We start from the raw sequence: 27,030 nt of genomic DNA, 5'->3' as shown, positions 1-27,030 counted from the left end.
CATAGCATTTATATAAGACTTCAGAAGCATCCTATTCTATAAAATACACTACAGATATACTATTTACTGGTAATTTGGATAACTATAATTTTTACAACTTTAAAGTTCTCTTGAATTATATAATTTGACTTATTATAAAAATAATTCCAGGGGTACCTGAATGGCTCAGTTGGTTAAGCATCCAACTCTTGGTTTCAGCTCAGGTCATGATCTCAAAGTTGGTGGGATTGAGCCCTGAGTCAGGCTCTAAACTAAAAGCATGGAGTCCACTTGGGATTCTCTCTCTCTGCCCCCTCCCCTGCTTGTGCTTTCTCTCTCTCATGCTCTCAAAATAAAGAATAAACTTTAAAGCAACTTTCTGTGTATTTTATAATAACCTAAAACAAATTAATTTAATATTTATTTATTTTTGAGACATAGGGAGACAGAGTGCGAGTGGGGGAGGGGCAGAGAGAGAGGGAGACAGAGAATCTGAAACAGGCTCCAGGCTCTGAGCTGTCAGTACAGAGCCCCATGCAGGGCTAGAACCCATGAACCGTGAGATCATGACCTGAGCCGAAGTCGGACGCTTAACCGACTGAGTCACCCAGGCGCCCTTACACAAATTAATTTTTTAATGTCTTATTTCCTGAACAAATTTTGAGCTGATATTTGAAAGTAAAACATTTTTGATCACGTAAAATATAGCACACCAAATTCTACCATAAAACACATGAACTTGAACTGTCAGAACCCATAATAGATGAGATTAATTTAGTAACTCTGAACATGACAGTAGAGTGTTTCACAAAAGTTGCACAAATATAGGCTTATATTCTCAAGAGTTAACCTACCAATAAAACCTAAACACATTCCTGAAATGCCTTTTTAAATGCCCATAGAAATAGTCATGAAATTACTGAACCTGCAAATTTTAATTGAGAATTTGTTGATCTTTCCAGATAGTTAAGATAGCACAGTAATTGGAACCTAGAAGCATGAAGAAAACTAACTTAACCTGAAGCAAAAAGGTTCAAATAAAATATTTTTACAGCCACTCTGGACAAGTTATAGAATATGTATATGTCATAAAATTTAACCAATAACCTAACTACTAATTGCAAAATCTATAATAGACTCACAAAATATGGCTCTTAAAGAAAGACAAAATTGTAACCTATATATTCTAAGCTGTATGAGAAAGCATACTGGTATTCTAGGGCTGTTGTGGTGGACATATATCTATGTCCGTCTGGATATTGGAGCTACTATAAACAAAATACAAAAAAAATAGTACCATTCTGCTATATAAATTCTATCTGTACAAGAAAATAAAATTTTGTGAGCTAAGTATCAGTCTTGTTCTTGCCGGAAGGCACTAGGAATTTGTTTTCTCTGGAATTAAGGAAAGAAAATTCCATTCCCTATTTTATTTAATTTTAGAAGCAGATATTTCCATGAAGCGTGACCACGAAGCTTCTTCGAACTACCATTGAAGTGGTAATGGGAACTTCACATTCATTAATTAGAGCCACAGTATAATACGGTAATTCAAAGTGAGTCTAGAGTTAGAATACCTGGGCTCCACCTATGTAACTTCAAGCAAGTTACTTAATCTCATATGTCTTCATATACAAAATAAGGGTAATTGTAGTATTAAGTTTATGGTTGTGGTGAGGGATTAAGTAATTTATAACATGCACCCAACAAACGGTATCTACTGTTGTGTCATTTTACCCTCATGTATGATATAGGTATTTCTTAGTATTGTTCTTATTTTAAACATATGGAAATATATGACATAACATATATAGTTTGGAAATGCCTGTGTTACCTACATTACTACGACAGAGCGCTCCTATCCTATAAGGTAAACTATTGATATTTATTAAATGGATGAATTCAGAGCATTCCTTTCATGAGTTATGACACTGTCGAGGTCAAGCAGTCCCTCAGCATCAGCGCAATAGCTAGTAAAGCTACAAGGGTCATTTCCGCAGCTAATAGGTTGGTCTGCCATTCTTCCATAGATTGGACTGTTAAGGAGACAGGTAGCCAAAATGGATCCAGTTCATTACTTACACAGACAGGATTAACATAATAAGTTAATAAGTACAGGATTAACATAATGCCATCTTCTTGTATGCCTTGTCCCCGAGTATGATATCAAACCAAAGAGGCCAGATGACAGATGGCATGGGTTTTAGGTCACTGTGCCATTGATGAGCTAACTCTACATTAGAGCCAGACAGTTTTAAAGGCTTATACAGAAGCTTGAAAAAGGCGAGCAGCGAAAAGTCCCGGCCAACTCAAACTAAGGAGATGCAGGAAAAATGGCCTGGTGGCAACTCCTCACAAGGCTGCCTATTTCCCCTTATTCCTGAAAGAACCCTAGGACATTCTGCCAAGAGTCAACTCAGACTGCAGAGAAGCCTCACCCTCGCGACCCACGTGAAAATGCGCAAGGTGATCAGGGCACTCACTATACGGTGGCACTGTTTTTCTTGCAGGCTGGTTTTCCTTAAAAATATGATAGTAACACATCTGCACAATAAAATCATCTATATAGTAGGTGTAGTTGGATAAGTAGTAGATTAACAATAACATATGAAACCTTGATCTTTCATGTTCCAGCACAAGGAGGAAATACTGATTTAGAAGTGTTGTTTTTTTTTTTCTCATTTAGGCAAAACAGTAACACCCTTGCTGTAGATGTCAGATGATGTTATTTTTTCACATTAAAAAGAAATGACCACTTTTCTAAACATGCATACTTCTGGCCTAGGCCAGTATTAAGACAAAGTTAGGAAGAACATGAATTGGTGTTTAAAGCACAAGTAAAGTCTTTGCCATCTTGGGGTAGATTATGTGTGAATATTCCAAGGAGAAAACAACCTGCAACAGCTAAAAATATTCAGGCTCATTAGTACAGCACGCAGCAGTTTCAAATCTGTAATTATCTCACTGAATAAAGAGTCTTTTTTGTTGTTGTTGTTGTTTAAAAGGACACGCTCCACATTGATCCTTGAAGGTTGAAAACTAAAACCGTCACATTATGTTAAAAGACAAATTCCATGGCCAGGGAACATGTAGGTAATCTATCCTGTCTCTGGCTTTTTTTTTTTTGAGTCAAATCCTGGCACCATTACATTGACCAGTTGATTTCAATTATTGTGATTTTTACCATATCCCAATGTAAACCGGGATTTCTTTCCACTCCAAATCTTCAGAATAAATAAATGATGTGTAGAATGGGGATTCATTTAACAACAACAACAACAACAAACCAGCAACAACAAAAGAATAAAAACAAACAAACAAATAAAAAAACCCTTAAATACTGTGTATGTTTTCACCAGGCCATTTCTGGGTCTTCGACTCTGCCAGTGCAGATGGTAGGGAGAGCCTTCACTTTTCCCTTCCTCCAACATACATGTCTGCTGCTGCCACTGGGATTGAGCACAACCACTCCTTTGTGCACCTCTTTTGCACCCATGTGTTTATATGACAGCAGAGGACACTTCTGGGAGAGAAGGTCATGAAAGCTGATATCTATCAGCTCTCTATTCCAACTCTACCTCTGAGGCTGACACACATAAAAATGCCTGATAAACTCGAGTTTATCTAGCTAAGGCCACATTTCACGAGGGGCCGACATCTGAACAAGAACTCAACATGAGGCAAGGAGGAGATGGGACCGGTGAACTAGAAGCCTGAGCGGAGTACAGAATTGGGGCACTCTGCTTCCTGCAGCCGGTGAAACCGGTCTGGCCTCAGTTACCTAGGAGCGATGAATTCATCTTCGATAAAGTAGTTACTTGCAAACATGGAGTGACTTCTGACAAAGAGTTCTAACCCTTAGGGTTCAGCCAGATTATCTGTGAAATACTCTGGCTGAGATTTACACAAAAGTAATCATTGCCTTCCCTCTCAAGGAAGAGGGTTTCGCTGTAATGACATTTCAGCTTGGTTTTTGAAGACTTTAGCTTAGCTTTAACTTTGGCTTTTATTCCCCACTTCCCCAAAAGGTTTAACAGAGCAGCAGATCTGGGGGAACTTTAATTACATGAAAAATTTTCAAAGTCCCCTATACAAAAATAATTAGCATACATTATATATATGTTTTTACAATAAATTATTATTTATTTGAAATTATTTATCTTACAACATGCTTTCTAATAACACACTATTTTCTCACAATGACTTTATCTCCATTTCAAGGACAAGTTATCTAGACCAGCGTACTCAGTGACTTGTTCACGACATCATAGTTGGTGAGTAGTAAATCGAGACTTAAATTCAAATTCTGAAGACTTGAAATTTTAAGTCTTTACACAATACCAATTATTTATAATCAGAATCATGGGGGTGATTAAATAGTAGTAGCCAGGAAAGTAGGGAAGGAAGGTAGCCAATGTATGGCTTACAGGTGATAAGAAAAGGAAGAAAGACCTCCTAACAAAAGAAAGTTAAGACTACTGAAGAAAATACTCTGGATGAAGGTAGAAGAGTCCCCTGGGTTAAAAACAAACAAACAGCGTAGGGATACTTTTTTCTTCCTAAAATTATGGCCTACAATAAGATTCAGACTATGAAAGAATGGCTGTTGAGAGAGGAGGACTTTAATATTGTAAAGGAATTACCCGGTGACTTCCATTTCTTATAGCTCTCAAGTTAACAGGAATTGAGCAGTAGCAGTTAGGAGCAGAAGTAGAACAAGAAACAGAAACATGATTATTAAGCCCTAGTCAAGACAGAGGCTTATATTTTAAGGATTGGTGTCATGTCTTTGAAAAGGAGAAACTGCAGCTTTCCTATAATCAGAATACCGGCAGGAATCATCCCAAGCCAGATTTAGCAATGGTGCTTAAATTTCAGGACCCTTTATGGGGACAGGTTCCTTCCAAGGCTCTGTGCCTTGTACCTGCATTAGTACAAGTAACTGCATCATCCTTACATTAGTAAGTGAATTACTTTTACATTAGTAACTGCATTATACTTCTTAGAAAGGGCTCCCCAATTTTTTTAACTCTACCCTGAAGCCTAGATCTACTTTCAAAAGCAGCTAATCTATCTGGACCATCATGGAGTAGAGACATAGATATGCACCGGCAGCAGAGCAAGGACCATAAAAAAAGATGGGGGCCCGAACCTGAACGAAGAAGGCATTAACTAAAGTTCCTCCTGGACATAGGTTTTGCCAATATCCTAGAGAGCAGGGTCAATGCAGAGCCGCTGTGTAATTTTGCCGGCATATATTACAAGATATATTCATGCTTAAGTTAATGCTGGCAACCAGTTCTTCTAGGGCTCAGTTCATTTCAAATAATTCTATTATTTGTATCTCTATTTGGCTCAGCTAATCTGTATATAAAAAGAAAGCAGAATCAAAGTGATTCACAGGCCCTGGAATCAGATTGAGAGCTATGATTTCCGATTCCTTATCGACTGCAGGACATCTTATTGAACCTGCCTGTGCCTCAGCTGCTGAATCTACAAAGCGAGGATTATAATAGGGCCTACATAGCGTTGCTGAGAGAATGACATACATGTAAAATCTTAGATCAGTGCCTGGTGTGTTATTAAATGCTCAACAGCTGATACTCATTCCATTGCCTTCTCTGCAGTTGCCTCAAGTGGTGGCTGTCTTCCCTCTGGTGCTCCAGTGCCCGGAGAGGGCATAGGATTGCTCGATTCTCATCATTGCTTATTCCTTCCCTCATTCTAGGCTTTGAATCACATATTATCAGAACACAGGTCCTTACTGTAGTCATCCAATACCCTTTTCATTCCTGGACTGGATTTAAGCTCCTGCTTCTGTTCCATTTCTTGGTGCTTTCAATATTTTCTAATTCGTTCACTCCCCCGCCCTCTTATGACTATTTCATACCTTCATTTCTCTTCCCAAAGACGCAGTGTCTTCCTCCTCCGTCCTCCTCTCAGCTAATGATCTTGCCTCCTACTTCACAGAGAAAATTAAAGTAATCCAAAGATGATTTCTTACAAGTTTCTACCAACACAGCACCACATGACCCTTCCTACTTGTGTCTGTGCTCACATTTGCTACTTTTCTCCTGTGATCGGTCACTTGGGGTGATAACTTGTGTTCCGAAGGTTTGTATATTTACAGCCCCAGTCCTGAAACATTATTCTTGTGGTGCTAGAACAGCTCTTTGCTAATTTGCCATTAATTTCTACTCCTCATTGGATCATTTTCATTAGCTTATAAACGTAGTATTTTTCTCTTATGAAAAACAAACCAGAAGCACCCGGGTGGCTCAGTGAAGCATCTGACTCTTGATGTCAGCTCAGGTCATGATCTCACAATTCGTGAGTTCAAGCCCTGTGTTGGGCTCTGCTCTGACAGCATGGAGCCTGCTTGGGATTCTCTCTCTCCCTCTCTCTTTCTCTGCCCCTCCCCTTTTTGTGCTCTCTCTCAAAACTAAAGAAATAAACTTAAAAAAATAAAAATAAAAAACAAACCAAGACAAACCTTCAATCATGGGATCAAGCATCATCCATAATAGTGAAACATCTAGATTTTATGTAACACCTAAATATATGAAATGCTATACAAACATCTCCCATGAAGGACTTTAGTGGAAAGAGAGAGAAAGAGAGAGAGAGAGGAGAGAAAGGGAGAAATTTAACCAGAAACTTATAGTCTTTGGACATGACTTGCTATTTGCATGAGAAACAGCAAGAGGGGCAGGTGGCAGTGGGAGAGTGGTATAACTGAAAAAGTTAAATGACACAAGAAAACAACTGAAAAAATCCAGAACATGGAATACTTTACATGACAACTGGCCCAGTCTCTTCAAAAAAGTCATCTTACAGAAAAAATAAATAAATAAATAAATAAATAAATAAATAAATAAATAAATAAGAGACTAAAAGAATCATAACATATAAGCCTGAAGCTGAATTTGGATTTTAATTTTGGAAAATAAATAGCTATAAAAGACATGTGGGGGAAACCTGGGAGAAATTTGAAGATAGACTGGATGTTAAATGATTCCAGCCATAGTAATGATGTTATGATTATCCAGGGGGACGACCTTATGTATAGAACTGCCTATGAAAATATTCTGGAGAGAAATATCTGATGTCTGCAATGTACTTTAAAATATTGCAGAAAGAAAAATATAAAAATACATATCGCAAAATCACAATCATTGTGAAACTTTGATGGTACCTATATGGATGTCTTTGGGGCGTATGTGAAAATGTCTATCATAAAAAGTTGGAGGAGAAAAATTCTTGACATAACCTTTTCCCCCATCTACCGCTTCACTCTACAGATCTTCTTAGTGAAAATTCTCACAAGAGTTGTCTAAATTCACTCTGCAATTCCCCTCCCATTTTCTTGAACTTACATCCCTGCACTTCACTAAGACTGCATTTGTCAGGTTCATCAGTGATTTTCAGATCGTTACATATATTTGATCCCTTCATCTTTCTTAACCCGTGGGCAGGCAACATTAAGGGAAGGTTTACTCCTTTCTCCTTGAAATTTTTCTTCCCTTAGCCTCTAGTACGTCAGCCTCTTAACCCATCAGTTAACCTTACCCCATGTTACAGATTTCTCTTTCTCAATTCCTTTGCTGGTTCTTATCTCCCAGATTTCTAAACATTGGTGAGGCCCAGGGCTTGGCTTTTTTTTTTCAGTCTTCACTTCCTCCCTTGCTTATCTCATCCAAACTCATGGCTTGCAGTCGCATCTATATGCTGAAAACCTGTAAATTTTTTCTCAGCCTGGACCTCTCCCATAATTTCCAGATTGTGTATGCAGTTGGAATCTTCTTCTGGCTGGAGCCTGGAGACCATGACACAGAAGGGGTGGGTATTTCTCCTTATTCTCTCTCTGCGGTATACTCAAGAGGAGTATACACGAAACCTAACACCTAAATATATAAAATGGCATAGTGTGTTCTGGAATAGTCCATTCTCTTGGAATAGTCTGTGGTCGGGATATGAGATAAAAGCAGTGGAAGAGAATATAAAAGAGGAGTTCTGTGAATTCTGACCAGGAAGCCAAGAATCTGCCTCTGAATTGGAGATGTTATACTAAATTGATTCCAGGCCTTGGGATCTTACTAGGCAATAACTGCTGTTGCATGTAACGTGAACACATTAAGGGGGAGTTTATAATCAAACATCCTGAAGATCTCTAACACAAATAATCTTTGGTACTTAAAAGTGCCCCCTCCTCTCCTATTTTACTGCTTTGCCCCATGAGCTTACGTAAAGGGTACTAAAACGCTTTCCTGATGGATTTCCTTAATTTCAGCAGAGCAAACTCAAGCTAAGGAAACTCAGATCTGTCATCCATACATGGAAATATTGGAAAGATCTCGTAAATTGTAAATCTGACTATATTTTTTCTTTGCTTAAAACATCTTCATGGGTCTCAATTGCTCCTTAAAAGACCATATAAGATTCTCCATCGTTCAAATGCTGTCTGCCTCTCATTTTGTCCAGCCCATTCTGTTGCGCAAGCAATGATGAATGCTATATTCAGTGTCAGCTTTCCTGAAGACAGGGTATGCCTTCTAATTTGGTCTGTATGCAAAAGAATGAATTTAAGCTCTTTCGTATTGAATTCATAGGGCCTCTTTATAACAATGTAAAAGGCAATGAGCATTGTGTTATCTTGGGCACACAGCTATCTAAGTGAAATAACTACTCTGTATATCATTGGTCTTATCTGTAAAAGGGAAATGATAATAATGCTTTTTGTGCATGATACTTGTTGAGAAGATTGAATGGGTTAATATATATAAATCACTTGGCAGAGTGCCTGGCCATAGTAAAAACTCAGTAAATCTAAATATTTAAAAAAAAATTACTTCTCTATTTTACAAATGAGACAGTTGGTTAAATATCTTATCCAACTTGCAACAGATGGGGGTCAGAAGGTTAAATATCTTGTCCAACTCACCACAACCACTAAATTGTGAAGCCATGATTTGACCCTAGGGGGTATTTTTTCCCAAGTCCAGACTCTGTACCATATGGAATATTACAGGGCTGCTGCTTATTAATATATCAATTCTAATAAAACACATAGTCAGGTTTCTGAACAACACAGAAAAATGTGTGAAATAAGAACTATCTATCATCGTAGGAAATGTGGCCTTCACGAATTGATTAAAAAGCAGAAAGAAGAAAGTGTTAGCTACATATTGACTACAGCTATAATTGAACTGGGACTCAGAAAAGAGCTACGAAAAAGCCAAAACAGATTTGTGGACAAATTAATTTTACCTGTTTGACTTATGTTATATCCTTTGCCTAGGGGGCTATCTCCACCTTTTCTACTTGGTAAAATCCAGCTCATTTCCACAAATATATCATTTTTTGAGAAGCTATTGTCTATCCTTCCTGGGGAAAAAAAAAGTTACTCACTCTGCTATATTATGGGGTTTATTTCCCATTCTCATATCATGATGTCATAATTAGTCTAAAGTGTTTATTTCCCATTACAATAGAGGAGACCCCCTGATGAGAAAGCATTTGTTATATATTTTTACCTTTGACAACCAAACTCAAGGCTCACTAAATATCTGTTGCACTGGGTTAATTTTTTAAGTTTTTTTTTTTTGTTTTGTTTTGTTTTGTTTTGTTTTTTAGAGAGAGAGAGACAGAAATTGATTTTTTGTTAAGCAATTGAATAGATAGCATACTAAGTCCATCAATGTGTTCTAGTAAAATAATTGTTGATATCATCTTTGTTATGTCACCATTACCTAGAACATCATGCCAACCATTATTGTCAAACTAAGTTTGACAAACTTATGAATATATAGATGAGAATGAATGAATGAATGAATGAATGGAGAATAAATTTCAAAGAGCTGAGTTTTAGAGATGCACAGAGCTAAGATATCAGAGAGCTTAATGACAGAAGAACCCTGATCCATTAATATGAACAACACTTATTTTAGGGAGTGGTGGAAACATATTCCTAAAGAAGAAAAAAATCATGTGCTATAGACATTAAGGTTTTTGGAAGTTTTCCATGTTACATCATTACCTATGTACAAAGAAAAGAATAATTCTAACCCTAGCTAGATCATATCACAGCATTTATTGAAATTTGATTCTTGTTATTTTTAACATTTCTATGGTCAATGTATGTAACTTGCATAACATGTCTTTTAATGGCCTTCAAAATTTGAGAGTGAATTAAATATATCATAGAAATACTTATCCAGAAAGTTAACTAGACAAATTCAAGGAAAACTTCTTTGGCAAATTCCATAATTTTAAATTTAGCCCCCAAACCATTCTTTTTATTCCCCCTGAAGAAAATAAAAACAAGTGATTTTCACAGAATGACAATATTATTCTCTGTCATTAATGCAACTGTGGAAAAATTCAAATAAACAAAGAATGAAGAATTTGGACTACAAGATCTGGAAGATAGATGAATCTGTGTTTACTTGCTGTGACACTTGATGGGAACCACTTTGCCTTTCTGAGCATTGCATTCTCAATACGGGAAGTAGAAATAGGAATATGTACCTAATATGATTACCATAAGAAGTTAATAAGAGAAAAACCTCATAGTACCAGGCATGCCGCCATGTACATGATAAGCACTCAACAACATTATTTCTCTTCTCTCTCCATTATAGCTTTTGGCAGACTACTAAAAGGCTGAAATTTTTTTAAAGATATGATTTCCATTTTGAGGGTATTTGGCTTTGACTAACCAACAACTCACAAATCCCTTCATGTTCACTAAGCCTCAGAAATTTGCATGTTGTCTTTATTCCAATTTATTCTTTTTAGGTTTTCTTTGTATGTTTATTTTTTTTCCACTTCTGTGAGAAAGATTGTGAGATCAATAAATGACATATAATCAAATGAAGCTGTAACAGGAGAAGGGATCAGAAAAAAAGAAAAAAAATAACAAAACATCATAGAGTCAATGATGATATTTTTGAAATTGTGCCTGAGAAAAAAACCTGTAATGGCATGTTAATGTTTTTCCAAGGTCACAAGAAAATGTGGACTGAAATGAACCTCACTACATTATTCTCTTTATCAGTGCATCTCAACCTTTTGTTTTAACTCCACACACCTGAGGGTAATACATACCATCATAGTGATCATGGTTGATTATTGTAGTCATCTTACTTCATGGGCAAGAGTGGTGGGGCTGGAAGTGGGTAGAGAAGAGAGGCTCTTACCAGTAGAGTGGAGCGCTTTTCAGTCTTACAAAACTCACCAGATAGTTTTTATTAGCCCTCACATAGTAGGAAGAGGGCAGGGTGCCTTTTAAACCACCATGGAGCAACATCAAATGAATATGTATTAGATGAATAAAGGAATTTGGGATTAGGTAGCATACACAGCCTAGATCATAATCTGAGTTTTTCTACTAAGTTTCCAAGTAGAAAATGATATAACTTGGTTTTCTTTCTACAGAAGGGGCAACCATATGGTGGTGAACACCCTGTATGGTGTTTCACCCAGGCAAATGACAAAAAGTGGTTTAGAATACCATGACTGGACATGTGGGAAATTATTTTACATTATTAGAAAAACAGAACAATATCTTTAAAAAAAATCTAAACTTTTCAAAAATACACAAAACTCAGGATTTCTTTCAGAAAGTAGTGATCGGATTCAGTTGAGATTCCAAGTTTAAAGGATTGGAAAAGGTTAATATTTTCATCTGCAGAACTCTATAGCCAAGCATAATAAAATATCAATGAGTGCAAATTCAGAAAGGTACAGTAAAATGCATGAAATAAAAACTATCCATCACCTTTTGAAACACAGTCTTTGTAGACTGATTAAAACACATGAAGAAAGAAATGTTACCTATGCACTGAGCATACCAATAATTGAACTGGGATTCAAAGGGAGCTACCAAGAGTACTAGAGTACAATGCAGAGTAGAAAAACGGCTTATAGCCATAAATTTATTTTGTAGGAGGGTTAGTAATCCCTTAACTCCTTTTCTCTAAAACACCTGCTTGAAGGGCAATATTTAAAATCTGCAAAAAAAATCCAAAAGCCCGAAGTTCATTTTTCTCTGTTTTCTCAGTAATTCACCTTGACATTTTTTAATGATTGCCAAGCCACTGTTTATTTAAATAAGCACACTCTTTCAAACCTGACTTATACGTCCCTTCTTGATTCTGGATTTAACTTATGATGCTTATTTTATAACATTATATTATTTCCATGGCAACTGTCTTGGTGTAATAAACAAAGGAAGATGACTTCAGCTGCTTTGTCCTGTGAAGGAGCTGGATTTGAGATCGGAAAGCTTGAGCTGAAGAGAAAACAGCTAAACAACAGAAATAATGGTGAAAACGATGACATTTATTTTACTGCACACCCTTGATGAGGGGGTGAATGCATTTACTATGCAAAATAATCACAGTCTTACTCTCCTGGACTCACGCTAAACCTACCCCAATTAGTGCCACTGAACTTAAGGCTGATTGGTTCTTTAGTACAATGCACTGCTCTTAATTGATAGCCCTGGTCTGTTCCAATGTTCTTTTGTCTGTTTTCAAAGCTCTACGTACATCTGAACATATCTTAGCTAAGTGCATTACCAGATGACAAATAATAAAACCATTTATTAGGAATCAACCTCTGTACTAATGGCATGCATAGTTTTTGCTATTATTTTCATTAGGAGGTTGAAATGGGGAGAAGAAGTTTATACACCATATACGCAAAATGAATAGACATGATGACTTTATGAAAACATAGAATTAGAAGTAATTTTAAAATCTATTTGCCTAATGTGACAATGACCTTTCCTCCCAGTTTCAAAAGGCTTTTAGGTACTGTTGGTCTATTGCAACTTCAATTAAATCCTACCCTCTCCTGAGACATGGCATCAAAATCTAATTCAGTTACAAGTAGCAATAACATTTAATTATCTCCTCCAGTTATCTACACTGCCAAATGATAGTATTTCCTGAGAGCCACAGATGTCATTGTTGTAAGCAAGAACCGGTTTGGGGACACGTACAGAATATGATCACACTGGCTTACTTAATGCTTTTATTCTTTACGGTTCATATTTACATATAGCAAAAAATCTGCTCCCAATCTAACCTGCTTCACATGAAATATCGTTTGGATATACTCCTCCGGAAAATTACTTCACCTCCCTGTGCCTCGGGATCTTCATTGAAACCCCATAAGACCATGCTAGGCGTATGGTAAACACACAGCAAATATTAGCTTTTATTATTACGTCAGGTAAAATATTTCTTATCTGGCACTAATATGAACCATAGGCCAGTCACCTTCGAATTAAGTAAAAATATATTAGGCTAAAAACTAAAATTAGTTTGTCTTATAACAAAGTTGATGAATTTCATACTTTTGGGTTAATATTAGCATTTATTTTTCTTTAACACACTCTTCAGAGCTCTAACCATATCCCTTTTTTAAAAATCATATGTCCTATTATGTCTAGGTTAAGTTTATTAGATACAGACGATGGAAGAATATGCTTGACGTATTTCTTAACTTGGGCACATTCTCCAGAAAATCAGGAGATCACTTAGAGGTTGCACAGAAAGCAAGTTCCCCTGGTACTTTGGTGATTCTTGCTGGTATGAGACCCTCAATTTTGCAACTGCCTTACGGACATGTCCCTAGAATTTAGGTCCAGTAAATACTTCACTTTTTGCCCCTCTTCTGTAACTCATCTTTCTCTAAAGAAGTCTGTGTGTCCTCTATTTAAAACCAAAACTAACTTATCTTCTAATTTCCTAATTAGCAGGCAGATTTTGGCTTACAAATATATAGTCAGAGCATGAGGACATATAAGGGAAATAAAGTGTTTTTAGGAGTCTGATATTTTAAGTCCTCATAAAATTTAAAAAAAAATGTCCAAAGAATTTGAGACTCTAATAACACAGAAGATCATTTCAATGCGAGTCACCAATATGGATAGGTCATAGTCTACTTTGATTTAGTTGGTTCATGATGATCATGTGGTGTATTAACTTTATACTCTCTTACAATATTTTTTAAAGATTCTTTCTAGGCTTATTTGAGAGAGAGAGAGACAGAGAGTGTGTAGGAATGGGGCAGAGAGAATTCTAAGCAGGCTCCATGCTGTCAGGGCAGGGCCTGCCGCAGGGCTCAAGCTCACAAACCCTGAGATAATGACCTGAGCTGAGATCAAGAGTTGGACGCTTAACCAACTGAGGCACCCAGACACCCCAACTTTATACTCTCTTATAAATTTTGTTTAATGTTTATTTATTTTTGAGAGAGAGAGAGATTGAGGCAGAGAGAGAGAGAGAGAGAGAGGGAGACACAGAATCTGAAGCAGCTCCAGGCTCTGAACTGTCAGCACAGAGCCTGACACGGGGCTCGAACTCACGAACCACAAGATCATGACCTGAGCCAAAGTGAGACACCCAACCAACTGAGACATCCAGGCACCCCTCCACTCTCTTATAAAGAATGAATGAGCACCTGTAGTATGTCTGTTTATGGTAGACACACAGAGGTACAAAGATAACTAAGATACAGACTCCATCTTCAAGGGGCTCACAGTCATGAGATGAAACAGTATGCATTCACTTGCCAAACTCAGTATAATCGAGTAAGCTTAGATGTGTATCTGCTAACAAGCCAGTTAGATTATAAAAGGCTCTCTGTAAATCTATTTGTTTATAAATCCCAATGAATTATAAAAGTTTAAGTTCACAGTCCTCTATGCAGCTCTGTTAAACAGGACATGTGCATTGCTTCTTTTCATTCTTGTGGATACTGAGTTTTTCTAACAGGTACATTTTTCTTTCTCCCTTTTCATTTTGTTGAAAATAATTGCCAGCTATTCCTTTCTTGAGCTCCGAATTTCACTACATATTGCAGAAGGATTTATTACATCCACATGTAAAAGACTCAACAGTTCCTCAGCATTTTCAATTTTTATAAGTTTATCTTTTTTGTTTCTATCATAATTATAAGCTTTCCCTTAGTAGTCTTTTGGGGCGTCATCATTGTTGGTCGGTTAGTTGATTTACTTATTAAACTTGAGAGGTTGTGTGTTAATATCTGCACAGCAAATGAATTATAGACTAGGAAGCAGTGTGATGGTCCAGGCTGAAATGGCAATTAGAGTCCCTTATTTGTGTTAGGCTGAATACAGTACCTCTGAAGTAGAGCTTTGTTCATATAAATTAAAGTTAGTGAGTTTAAAATGCAAAAAAATAAAGGAGCTTTGGCTATAATATATTCATTTCTTTATCAACTCAACAAATTTACTGAAAGCTTTCTATATGCTAAACACTGCTGTAGATAAAAAGGTAATTCAATACAGCATTATGAAACCTAGAAAGGGGAAATACAAAAATAAAGCTCATGAAACCTATAGTAAGGACATCTCACACATACTTTGAAGGTCAGGAAGGCTTCATTTCAGGATGGATAAATAAAGTATGCCTGAAGAACAAATTGGTTAGGCCAAATTATGGAATGAGGACACGAGTAAGAGGATAACATTCAGAATTAATTTTAGGGGCAATGGAGAACAGTGGAGGTGGAGAACAGTAGAAGAATTTTAAATGAGAGAGTGACATCATTGAATTTGTATCATAGGAAGTTCATTCTACATCTACTATTTGGGGAAGAGAGAAAAGAATGGAGACTAGAGTCTGTTACAATAATACAGGTAAGTAATGACAGACAATGGTGTCTTGATCTATGGTAGTATGATAGGAATGGAAGTTCAATAGATTAAAAAGCAAAGCCTTCTCCAGCTACTAAAGAACACTTTCAGTGCTTTCTCATTATACCTTTGCATGCACCGTCTTAGAGGTAATTTATTTGCTTGTGCCAATACAGGTGAAAGTTTGATCATTTGCGTGCATTAGAACCTCAACATGTTCTTAACATCTTAATGTATAGAAACTGCTTGGCATGTTTGGTAATGGCCTGTAGCATTGTGTGGCTGTATTCCAGAATGCATATGGAAGAATGACTCTAGAAGACACTAACGCCCACCCAAGAAAGGACTTAAGGGATTTCAACATTTTCCAAAAGGCAATGGGAAATCAGTGATTTATGTAGGGAACAGATCTGATCTGATCTTTCTTATTATTTTTTTAATGTTTTTATTTATTTTTGAGACAGAGAGAGACAGAGCATGAGCAGGGGAGGGGCAGAGAGAGAGGGAGACACAGAATCCGAAGCAGGCTCCAGGCTCTGAGCTGTCAGCACAGAGCCCGACATGGGGCTCGAACTCACAGACTGTGAGATCATGACCTGAGCTGAAGTCGGACACTCAACTGACTGAGCCACCCAGGCGCCCCTATAATCTGATCTAAGGATAACTGGTGAGAACAGACTTTAGGGTGAACTTCCAATAATACCCATCTCCTGGCATTTATTTATGTCTTAGTGCAATCCTTTCCCTTGAGTTGAGTGGGACCTGTAACTTGCTTCTCATTACTCCTGTGACTATATTTCATTATATAAAACTGAATCTTGCTAGTAACTCACTACAGGGACTCTCCCTGTTAGCTTGATGAAGTAAATGGTCACACTGGAGAAGTCCACATGACAAGGAACTGTAGACAGGCTCTAGGAACTGAGCAAAGAACTGAATTTCTCAGTCCTATAACTACAAGGAACCGATTACATCCAGCAACATTGTACGCTTGGAAAAGAATCCTGAACCTCAGGTCGGAACTCAGTCAACACCTTGATTGGAGATTGTAAGACCCAAAGAAGAGGACCCAGTTCAGCTGTGCGAAGACTCCCCACCCACAGAAACCATGAGAAAGTACATGTGTTGTTTTAAGCTCCTAAATCTGTGGTAATTTGTTACTTGTCAATAAAAACAAATATAACTAACAGGTGTTACTGAAGACAAATTAGATGAAATTTGGAAACAGAAAATCCAATTAGAAGACATAATACAATGGGATTATATATATAATTGCTATGATGTGAGCATTGGAATCAGAAAGAGCTCATTTTAAGCTCTTTATAAAGTTAGGCAATTAATCTAGCTACTTTATAAAGTGGGAAAATAATATTCTCTCAAATGGTTTTTACAAGGAATATGTAAAAGAAAAAACTATACATAGTCTAACACAATGCCTAGCACACATTCTAACTATGCTATTATGTTATTCTTTACGGGGACCAATGAATGAGAGCTGGCCTGGAATAATGAGAGCGAAAACAGAAATGGTGGTAAGTTTGAGCAACAGCTTTAGGTGGTAGGTCTTAGTGATGATTCCAATATGGATTGAGAGAAAGAGAGGGGGGTGCTGAAAGATGACACAATTTCTAGGTTGGATGCCTGGCTGAGAATGATGCCATAACTGAAATAAAGAGTGCAGAAGGAAGAACTGATTTGGCTGAGGAGATAATGAGTTCTGTTTGGCATGTGAAGTCAATGTGCCCGTGGGAGGACATCCATATGGAGAGGTCCAGTGTACAGCTGGGAATGCAGACTTGGTACTCAGATCTGGGTATATAGGAGGTTTTGGAGACAGTTTTATGTTATCCACAAATTACATCAGTGTTCTCAACACACACACACACACACACACACACACACACACACACACGCGCCCCATCCTAATCTTTCTGGAGAAACATGAGACATCTTTTCTTTTAGAAATAAGTAAATTACGTGCTAGTTTAATAAGCAGAACCCATAATTAAAAAATAGAGAATAGGGAAAGATTTTTTTTAATTTCCTTAGAGATGAATGACGAGTAGTAAATTCCCAAATGCCAGAGGGATATTTAAGTTGACTCAGCTTGGCCCGTCTGTTGCAGAGGTTAGCAAACTATGGCCCTAGGGCCACATCCAGCTTACCGCCTGCTTTTGTAAGTAAATTTCTATTAGAACACAGCCACACCTATTCATTTATATATTGTCTATTGCTGCTTTTAGGACACGCAGGCAAAGTTTAGTTGTTGTGACCACAAGCTGTAAAGCCCAATATATTTTCTACCTGGTACTTTACAGAAAAAATGTTTGCTCACCCCTGGTCTGCTCCATTAAAAAAAAAAAAAGGTAGTATTCCAAAATAGTACATCAGTACATAATACTAAAAAAATGCCATCTGGAATATCACAGCACTGGTCTAAAAAGTTCAAGACTTGGTTTCTGGCATAATCTTCCACTCGTTACTTATAATTTTTCCAGGTACCATTTTCTCAGCTGTTAAATATCAATAATACCTCCTTGACTTGCTTTGTAAGGTCACAAGCAAGTAACTCAAAAACAAACAAAAAAAAAAAACAAAGTATAAAGCACTGAACAAGTGTAAGTCAACGTTACGTATTTTTACATTGTCAAGAAATCAATGCACCCAGTCATAATTATACCAGAAAATATAAATATACATTTGGGTATATAATTTATCAAGAAACTTTCTATCTAATATTTTCTGCTATCTTTACCAGAAATATTTGGGTTGAGTAGAACTCATATTGGTACCATTCTTTGTCGAAGAGAGAAGCATAGAAAATCAAGGCATTTGCTTAAAGTCAGTCAGCTAATTAATAGTAGCATCTGAAAGCCAGGGAGGTCTCTTAATACTAGTTTGCTTTCTACATGGCTATATATCTACAGCACTGACTAACTTGAGTGATTTTATATATATATATATATATATATATATATATATATATATATATATATATAGTCTTCTTTTAGAGAGAGACAGAGAGCAGAGAGCATCTGCAAATGGGGGAGAGGGGCAGAGGGAGGGGGAGAGAACTCAAAGCAGGCTCCATACTTAGTGCAGAGTCCGATGTGGGGCTCGATCCCACAACCCCGGAAACATGACCTGAGCTGAAATCAAGAGTCAGATGCTCAACTGACTGAGCCACCCAAACTTCCCTAACTTTTAGAATTTTTTTAACGTTAAAATAGTTCTAGATTTACAGAGATGTTACAGTGATAATAGAGTTCCCATATATGCTGTACCCTGTTTCCACTGTTAACATTCATTTTTAAACTAAATAACAAATAACAAGCAGAATATATGATCTAAAAAGTCAGAAAAGTGAGAAAAATGAGTAGATATGTAATACAGAGTTATCATTTTTCTCATTTGACATATGATTAAAGAAAGATGTTGTTACTTGTCCAAGGTCAAATAAAAAAAATCAATGACACGTAAAATTAGAAGTAGATGTGTTAAATGGGGGGACTGTGAGGATGAATGAATTAATGTTTTTAAAATGATTTCAAAATGCGTGGGCTTCTTAAAATGTGTGGACTCCTGCTTAAAGACAAGTCATTACTAACACTGAACTTGCTAATCTACTTTCCAAAACAATCTGTTCTTTCATTAACTCCTTGTTTATTTGCAACATGACCTGGCATGATTTCTGGTATATTTGGAGGCTGAATAAGAATATGCAAGTTTTTTCTTGATTTAGAAAGATGATAATGGAAATTCCAGTGTTCTTTGTCATGTGAACTTTAGAAAAGGAAATCTGGTACTCATTTCTTGACCAGAAACAGGGCAGTGTTTCTTATTTCAAAGTAATAAATTCTCTTAATACTTTTTATTTTTATTTTTACTTTTTTGCTTTTGGACATTTTGTTGCCACTTAAAAAGATGACCAGATTACCCATTTCAATAGAGACACGGTTCTCCAGGATAATCACTTAAATATAAAATATGTTCACTGAACTATCATTTTACCTCCTGATTATTTTTATCTCTTCCAAAATGTAAACGTAGTTATGGGTATACATTTTTTTTAAGATAAAAGTTTCATCTTGACCATTCAATAGGAAATAAGATTGTATGTGTGAAATACCTAGCTTCTGATAGCACATTAAACTTTTTCATCTCCTTTTCTTCTCTTTTCTCTCCTGCTGGTTCGTAAAAATCAAGAGTTGCAGGTGCAAGAAGAAGAAACAGGTTGGTTGAGCAAGGGTCATATGTTGAAGTGTTAGGTTACTTACATGTCTTTTATTGCTTACAGCTATATGCTATCTTGCACCATAGATGTGATTCTCCACATTTTACATCTGAGAAAACTTGGCAGGAAAGAGATCTGAACAGCTTCCCAAAGGTCACACAGCTTAGGAAAGGCTGGAGTGTAAATATTAACTATGTGCTGGTAATGGGGACCACTTCTTAGGGAGAAAAATCCCTGCTTCTGCACTTTAATGCTCTCAATTCCTATGAAGATTCTTCTCTTGCCTCTACAAATTCCCCTGCATGTAAGTAATCCCTGATAAATGGGTCGTGGTCAAAGAAGTTTCCTCTGATTAAAATAGAAGACAACGTAACGAGTTCTCCAAAGCCATGTATCCACGATAATTAAGAGCAGATTTCCTCCCAACTTTATTGAAACCTCCAGTCAAAGACAGCAGTGTGCTACTCTAAACTGAGCGCAAGCCTGGGACTCAGAACATTCTGACAGCGATGGCTCGGACTGTAAGTTTGTGTTTTTCATACACATTGTATCTTCATGATAAAACAGTTACATTAAATCTACTTTCACAGCATTGATGGATTTTTGGAATGAGACACTACATGATATAATCCTTTATAGATTGTGAAGACCATATTATGGTGTTATTATATTTTAGTGGTTACAATATCACCTTAAAACATAAATATAGAGGTTACTCAGAAAAACTAGTTAAGTGAAAATGTTATTTATTACTTGTCTGCCATCCACAACTAAGGTAATTTTTACCAAACCCTACCAATAGAAACTGAAAGACACCAAGCAATTAATACACTAAACAAAGAATCAAAATTAAACATATACAAAGTTTCTGTAATTAGTTTTGAATATCAGTTGCTTTACTGTCCAAAGTGTCAGACCCCTTCTTACATAACTTATGTAAGAAATATATATATATATATATATATATATATATATATATATATATAAATCATTTTAGTAAATGTTAGTATTAGCTTTCCATTTGATGTAACATTTGAAACCTTATCTATGGTTTGTTCTGGGAATGTATCCATCATTTGCAACCTTGTGCCAGGGAAAGACCATTTAGATTCCAAAAAACTGAAACAGAAGCAAAGTTTTGGAATACAATCTATTTATAATTTGGCCACTATCTATAACATAGGCTTTCTATGAGGTTGATAATGCTAAGGACTAAACAACAGTTTTTAAGCAAGTATGGACTAGAGAATTGGCATGAGAGATAAAATGAAAAGTACAAAAAAATCTAAAAAGAAACAAAGACTGTCCAAATAAATGAGAATTGGTAAAATTGGGTCTGTTCATATGAATACTTACAAATAATTTGCATTTTGTGTGACGAAAGACTGTGAACTTTGAAAAGATAACAAAATACGAAATATATACATATGCATACATGGAACCAGAAATACAAAAAGGAACACATTTCTTTTAAAGCACAGGTAGAGTAGTGAAGAAAAGTTAAAAGAAAACTGGAGAAGTAAAGTTTTTAAAAGTCATTTAATTTGAAGGAATATTTCTCCCCATCTTGTAACTTAAATGTATACCTACAGTGGAATTTATTAAAGTCAATAGGCTTAACTGTAAATTTCAATAAGCTTAAAAGCAAGCACAGCTTATTTGAAAGTGGGGGGAAAATTCCCATGGCAATAATTTGCTTTCTAAATTTGTCCACAGGTTGATTTTATTCATCCTTCCCATTAAAGATTTAGGTGCAAATAAACCTAGTCTCAAAGAAATACTTTAATAAAACAAAAACTAACTTAAAGTTATTTTTTTGCAAAGTCAGATTTTCATAACTCCATTTATTAAAGTTTATTGTAAATATGAACTAAACCTTAAAAATATACACACAATGTCTTAACCTGTGTAACAGCCTGCCTGGTATGTATTTGATACTTTGCGAGAAAATATTAACTCTGCCTTAGAGTCCTTAAGGAGTCCTTCAAGATTCACCTTTGCCTGGACCCTTTTGAGATAAAACCACCTAGTGAGAAAAAGCTGGATTTTAGAATATGAAAAACTTCATACAAATCCTTACATCTGCCACTTACAAACTTGAGGATCTTGGGCAAGTTATTTAAAATCTCTAAGGCTAAGATTACTCTGATGAAAAATGGCGGTGGGAGGGAGGATAATAATAGCAGAATTTGAGTAAGGATTAAATGAGATAACTATATATGAAAGAGCCTAATAGACCCTCATAAATGTTAGCATTTTATAAAATGGGATTCCTTCCCTACTATAATCGGTTTTATAAACGAGGTTGATGGGCTGGATAGATAGCAGAGTATACTCAATATAGTAAGTGTTATAATAACATCTAAATTCTGAATCCTTCCTATTTTCCTGGGATTATATTAGGTGTCTGACTGGCATGGCTGATCTCTTAATCCTCATAACTAACTCATAACAATGAACTAGGTACCACTGTTGTAACCATTTTACAGATGAAAAAAAAAATGAAGTTTAGAGGAGTGAATTAACCCAGAAGAAATCTTTTACCTTTTATAAAAAAAAAAAAAGAATTAATCCAATATCAAATGACTGCCATCTAAACCCACACACTCAATAGACCTCACTTGAACTATTCCCAAGGTTGTCATTAAGTGCCCTTTGAAAATATGCACATCAGCAAAAATATTAAAATGGGGGAAATTCAGGTAAAGAGGGGAATTCCAAATCTGGCAATAGCAGGAAAAAAAAAAAAACAACAAAACAAACGAAACCAGAAAGATTGCATGGTACATAGCTTTCTGAAAAGATTCTCTGAGAATGTGCTCATCGCCTCCCAACTTCAAGCCTCTGTGGTTGTTTGTGCTATTTCTATAAAAGCCTAGGATTTAAAAATTTTTTTCATCTGTTATATATCATCTTGTCCGTTATATAACCCACAGAGGCTGTGAAAACAATCTCATCACTATAAAAGCCTTCAGACCCACATTAACCTGGAAGATCATATTTTTCTTACTTGATTTGGGGACCCACAGGAACTCCCACATTTCGTGTACTCGATAATATATTGAGTAACTCATAGAGGGCATCTTGTTCATTCTCTTTTTCATCTTTGGGGTGTTTTGCTTGCATAGAAAAGACAAGGTCTTGAACCATAGATCAAAACTCTAACACTTTGCCTGAAGTGGTAGCATATTCTACCTTATACGGATCTGCGACCCACAATTACATTTACAATTAAAGTAAATTCAAATTAAATGCTTTTGAGAGTTTTAACAGCTTTATAAAATAATTATGAAATGACCATTTGTATCTAGTTCTGTCATCAAAGCAAATACTGACAACCAGAGAATGGCTAATGACCCGAAGAAATTTTTGCCTCCTTCTTTCCTACTTTAAATAGGAAATGACTTAAGTCTTAATCAAAAGTCCTTCAGGGGCGCCCAGGTGGCTCAGTTTGTTAAGCATCCAACTTCAGCTCAGGTCATGATCTCACGGTTTGTGGGTTCCAGCCCCTCATTGGGCTCTGCGCTGACAGCTCAGAGCCTGGAGCCTGTTCTGGATTCTGTCTCTGTCTCTCTCTGCCCCTCCCCCACTCACGCTGTGTCTCTGTCTCAAAAATAAACAAAACATTAAAAAAAAGAAGTCCTTCATTTTACCTATGGAAAAATCTTTTTTTTTCCTTTTCATCAGTTAAAATATTAATTTTCAAAGGTTGGTGTGGGTGGTGGCTCCAAACTGCAATACTGTAACTATTGTTAGGCTTTATTTCACAATATAAAATGAATTGCCAGCTTAATTCATTGATCATAATAGAGTAATTATATAGATTGTACATATTGAGTCAATACATGCCTTGAGAGCCCTCAAATTATCTATTATTTATTTGCCATATTTTCTTTCACGATCATCTTTCATGAATGTGAATCCTAAATTACAAAATAGCGCCACAACTTCAGTTGTAAGCCATGGGAAATCATATCTCAATAGAATATAAGAATGAAATGTTCTGTAAGTTCTCAAAATACGATTATCTTTCTCTCACCTATCCTCTTCTATCAGCTATCTATCAATCATCTATTTATATATCTATTGATTCCTTTTCCCCTTCATCTGAAAACAAATTTAGAAGCATGGTCGCTTAAATGGAGCAGTTGAGAAGTTAACTGAGGTACACCAGATTGCCAAGTGGAAAAACAAATAGAAATAACCGATATGAAATAAATGAAGAAATTCAGCAGATCATAAAAGAACAAAGGGTGTATAACCATGCAACTCCATGGACAGTGACTCACATACAAGCAAATGAAAGCAGCTGACCACGTACCCACACACCTTGGCAGAGGTGCACTCCACACCCGTCGGCCACCACCAAGACAGATGATCTCTGACGTCCCTTCCAGGCGGTAACCTGATGAGCATGAGAAGGTCAAAGTGTCACCAACCCCAAAGCTGAACCCGATTCGGTTACCATATTGAGGAATTCCAGGATCTTCACAAGGTTCGAGGTTATATTCTGTAAATTAGATGGAGAGAAGGATGAAGAAAATGATAGTATTCACTTTTAAGGATATATTGCTGTTGTTTGCAAACTGGATGCTCCCGGGCTTAGTCAGACATTTAATAAGTGAAGCATGCTAATGACACACATACTTTTCTTCTTTTTGTGAAAGATCTAATAGCTTAATAAATACTTTTATGTGTGAAATTCAATATAAATGAGAAAATGTCACCTTCCGAGTGTTAAATTGAAAATGTAGCTATTTATCTCCTATTCTTTTCTCTGCGTTAGAAACATTTCCATTTCACTGATTTTGACTTATAATAATAGCATAAGAGATGCATATTTTCAAACACAAAATAACATTTTGGATGAGATCATGTGCACTTTTGAAATGCATTTTACTTAATGGTTTTAATCTAAATGACAAAGGTTCTTCGCCTCTCCTCTACAAAGAGTTCTATTAATCCATATTCTGAAAAACACAGGGGTTCAAAAGGCAATGGTTTATATAAGACTGAAATGCCCACATGCTGAAAATTGTTACATTATAGATTTATATAAGACAATTTCCGCCAGCAATGAATGAACATCATGAAAATGAACAGCTGAACACTCTTCAAGGTATAACAGAGTAGAGTTGATTAAACAACATTATAATTTTTTTACCATTCTAAGAAGAAGTAGCTTATCTAAAAATATTCCCAGGGCATGCACTTACCTTGTAATTTCAATGGAGAACAAAAGGGATTATTCCATGTTGATGTATTATTCTATTGTTTAAAAAATGTATTTGGATATACTTTTAACATTCTAGGTTAAAACTGATTATGCTCATATACTATTCATTACAGAAACCTTAATTATTTTAGAAGTATTTCCATGCAAATACTAGAGTAAGAACTGAAAACAAGGTTAGCATTTGTGTGATTTTATGTATATACATTATATAATAAATATATATAATTATAATATTACAATTTTAATTTTAGCAAGTGGACATAAGATTTACTTATTAATATCTCTGTATTCAGAAAGAACTACTTGCCTCATTATTCCATTCACTAGAAAGTGGAACTCTAACTGATACAAAACTTTTTATTCACTTTGGTTGTACAAATTTTTTTTTCCTGGATTCCAAATTATAATGTTATCTCTAGATGAGGTTATTCTAGAATAGAGGGATAACCACATTAATTTTTTCTAGATCATCTGTTTCCAAATCATTAAATTGAGTTTACCTTAATCTTGGCCTGTAAACCATGCCTTTTCTAAGACACATAAAAAATAGAATATCACTGGTTTAATTCATATTCATTTGAGTCTAACTAAAATATATATTTGAATTTCCATTTTAAGTTCACTAAGCATTTTAGCTACTTTTGCCCTCTGTTAGAATTTTGTAGGAATGCAAGTTAAAGAAATGTAATTAATCTACTTAGAGTTTCTAGCAATTCATTCATTTATTTATTTAGCTTTTGTTTAAAGGTTCTCTTAAATGTACTACTGTAGAAAATCTTCAAAGTATTTCAAACTTCCCTTAAAATTTATTGATAGAGATTTGTTTCCCCCTGCTCCATCTTGTCTGTCATTTTTTCCCTGTCTCGCCATACCTAAATTATGCTCATACTTTAAAAAAAACTGACTTTGTTACAAAAGCTTTTTTAATTGGTCCATTTTCTTACCAGAGAATGTAATATTGAATCCTTCATATGATATTGAAAAATCTGAAATGAAGCGCAATTGAGCTCTGAAATTTCCATAGAGACCAGCATTGATTGTTGAAGGAAGTTCTGAACCAGTAAGGCGTGCCAGTGGTTGGGTAAAACTACCATTCTCTGTGATCAGTAAATAGTCGTGATGGTCTTCCAAATGGAAGGTGTGAAAATTGAACTGCACACCTATTAAGAAACAGAGGAAAATGAGACTCACAAAGTATATCGGTAAAACACAGAAAGTTACCAAACTAACTAAACCAGGACTTGCCTTGTAATTAAATTCTCTGAAAATGAAAAGCACTGCTATAAAATATTCCAAGTGTATCATCTAATAAAATCTTTTTTTTTCCCTTTTAGCTTTCTTATAAGACATGTAGTGAGTCATGTTTTGGAAACTGCTTGGAAATAAAATTTAAAAATCAATGCCTGAAAAGAAATCACCTGAGTTTTCTGAAAATATCAAGGAAAATTCATATGCTTTATTTATATAGAAGTGCAGCTTTCTGGCAAATACTTTACATGTCTCCTTCAATTCCTCCTTCAATCTCCTCAAACAACACAAAAACAGTGCTTAGTGATACAACACACAACTTCCAAAGATGCTTAACTCTACAAGAGAAATATATAGCAGGCATAGGGAGAAACTGTTGAATGAATATAATGACTATTTTTCACACACTTCAACCTGTGTGTATAACATACTGAAAATTACACATATAATTGTTCAGATCCCTGAAATTCACAAACTAAACTCATTTTTTGCAAATACAACTAGATCAATAGACACAACATTACCACCAGCAGAGCCTCTTTTGTGAAACTTTTCTATCACTTCACTTTGCCAAAAGTAACCACTCACTCAACTTCTAGTAGCATAGGCTAATTTTGCTGCCTTATATAAATGTTTTGTAGTTTATATAATGGATTCATATAA

General features: G+C 35.8%; 1 protein-coding gene across 6 annotated transcripts in view; it reads right to left on the bottom strand.

The window, feature by feature from the left end:
• CSMD3 (CUB and Sushi multiple domains 3) overlaps nt 1-27,030 on the bottom strand; it is a 1,242,277-nt gene that overhangs the window by 365,193 nt on the left and 850,054 nt on the right. For all 6 annotated transcript variants that reach the window (XM_027064013.2, XM_027064014.2, XM_027064015.2 and 3 more), the window contains 2 exons: nt 26,064-26,279; nt 24,205-24,393 (listed from right to left, as the gene is read on the bottom strand). In XM_027064013.2, the coding sequence (XP_026919814.1) occupies nt 24,205-24,393; nt 26,064-26,279 (405 nt within the window). The remainder of the gene's footprint in view (nt 1-24,204; nt 24,394-26,063; nt 26,280-27,030) is intronic.

Source organism: Acinonyx jubatus, chromosome F2 (assembly GCF_027475565.1).
Source record: "Acinonyx jubatus isolate Ajub_Pintada_27869175 chromosome F2, VMU_Ajub_asm_v1.0, whole genome shotgun sequence".
In the NCBI taxonomy this organism is placed as follows: domain Eukaryota; kingdom Metazoa; phylum Chordata; class Mammalia; order Carnivora; family Felidae; genus Acinonyx; species Acinonyx jubatus.
Note: the sequence above shows the minus strand (reverse complement) of the source record. Positions and strands in the feature narration are given on the sequence as shown.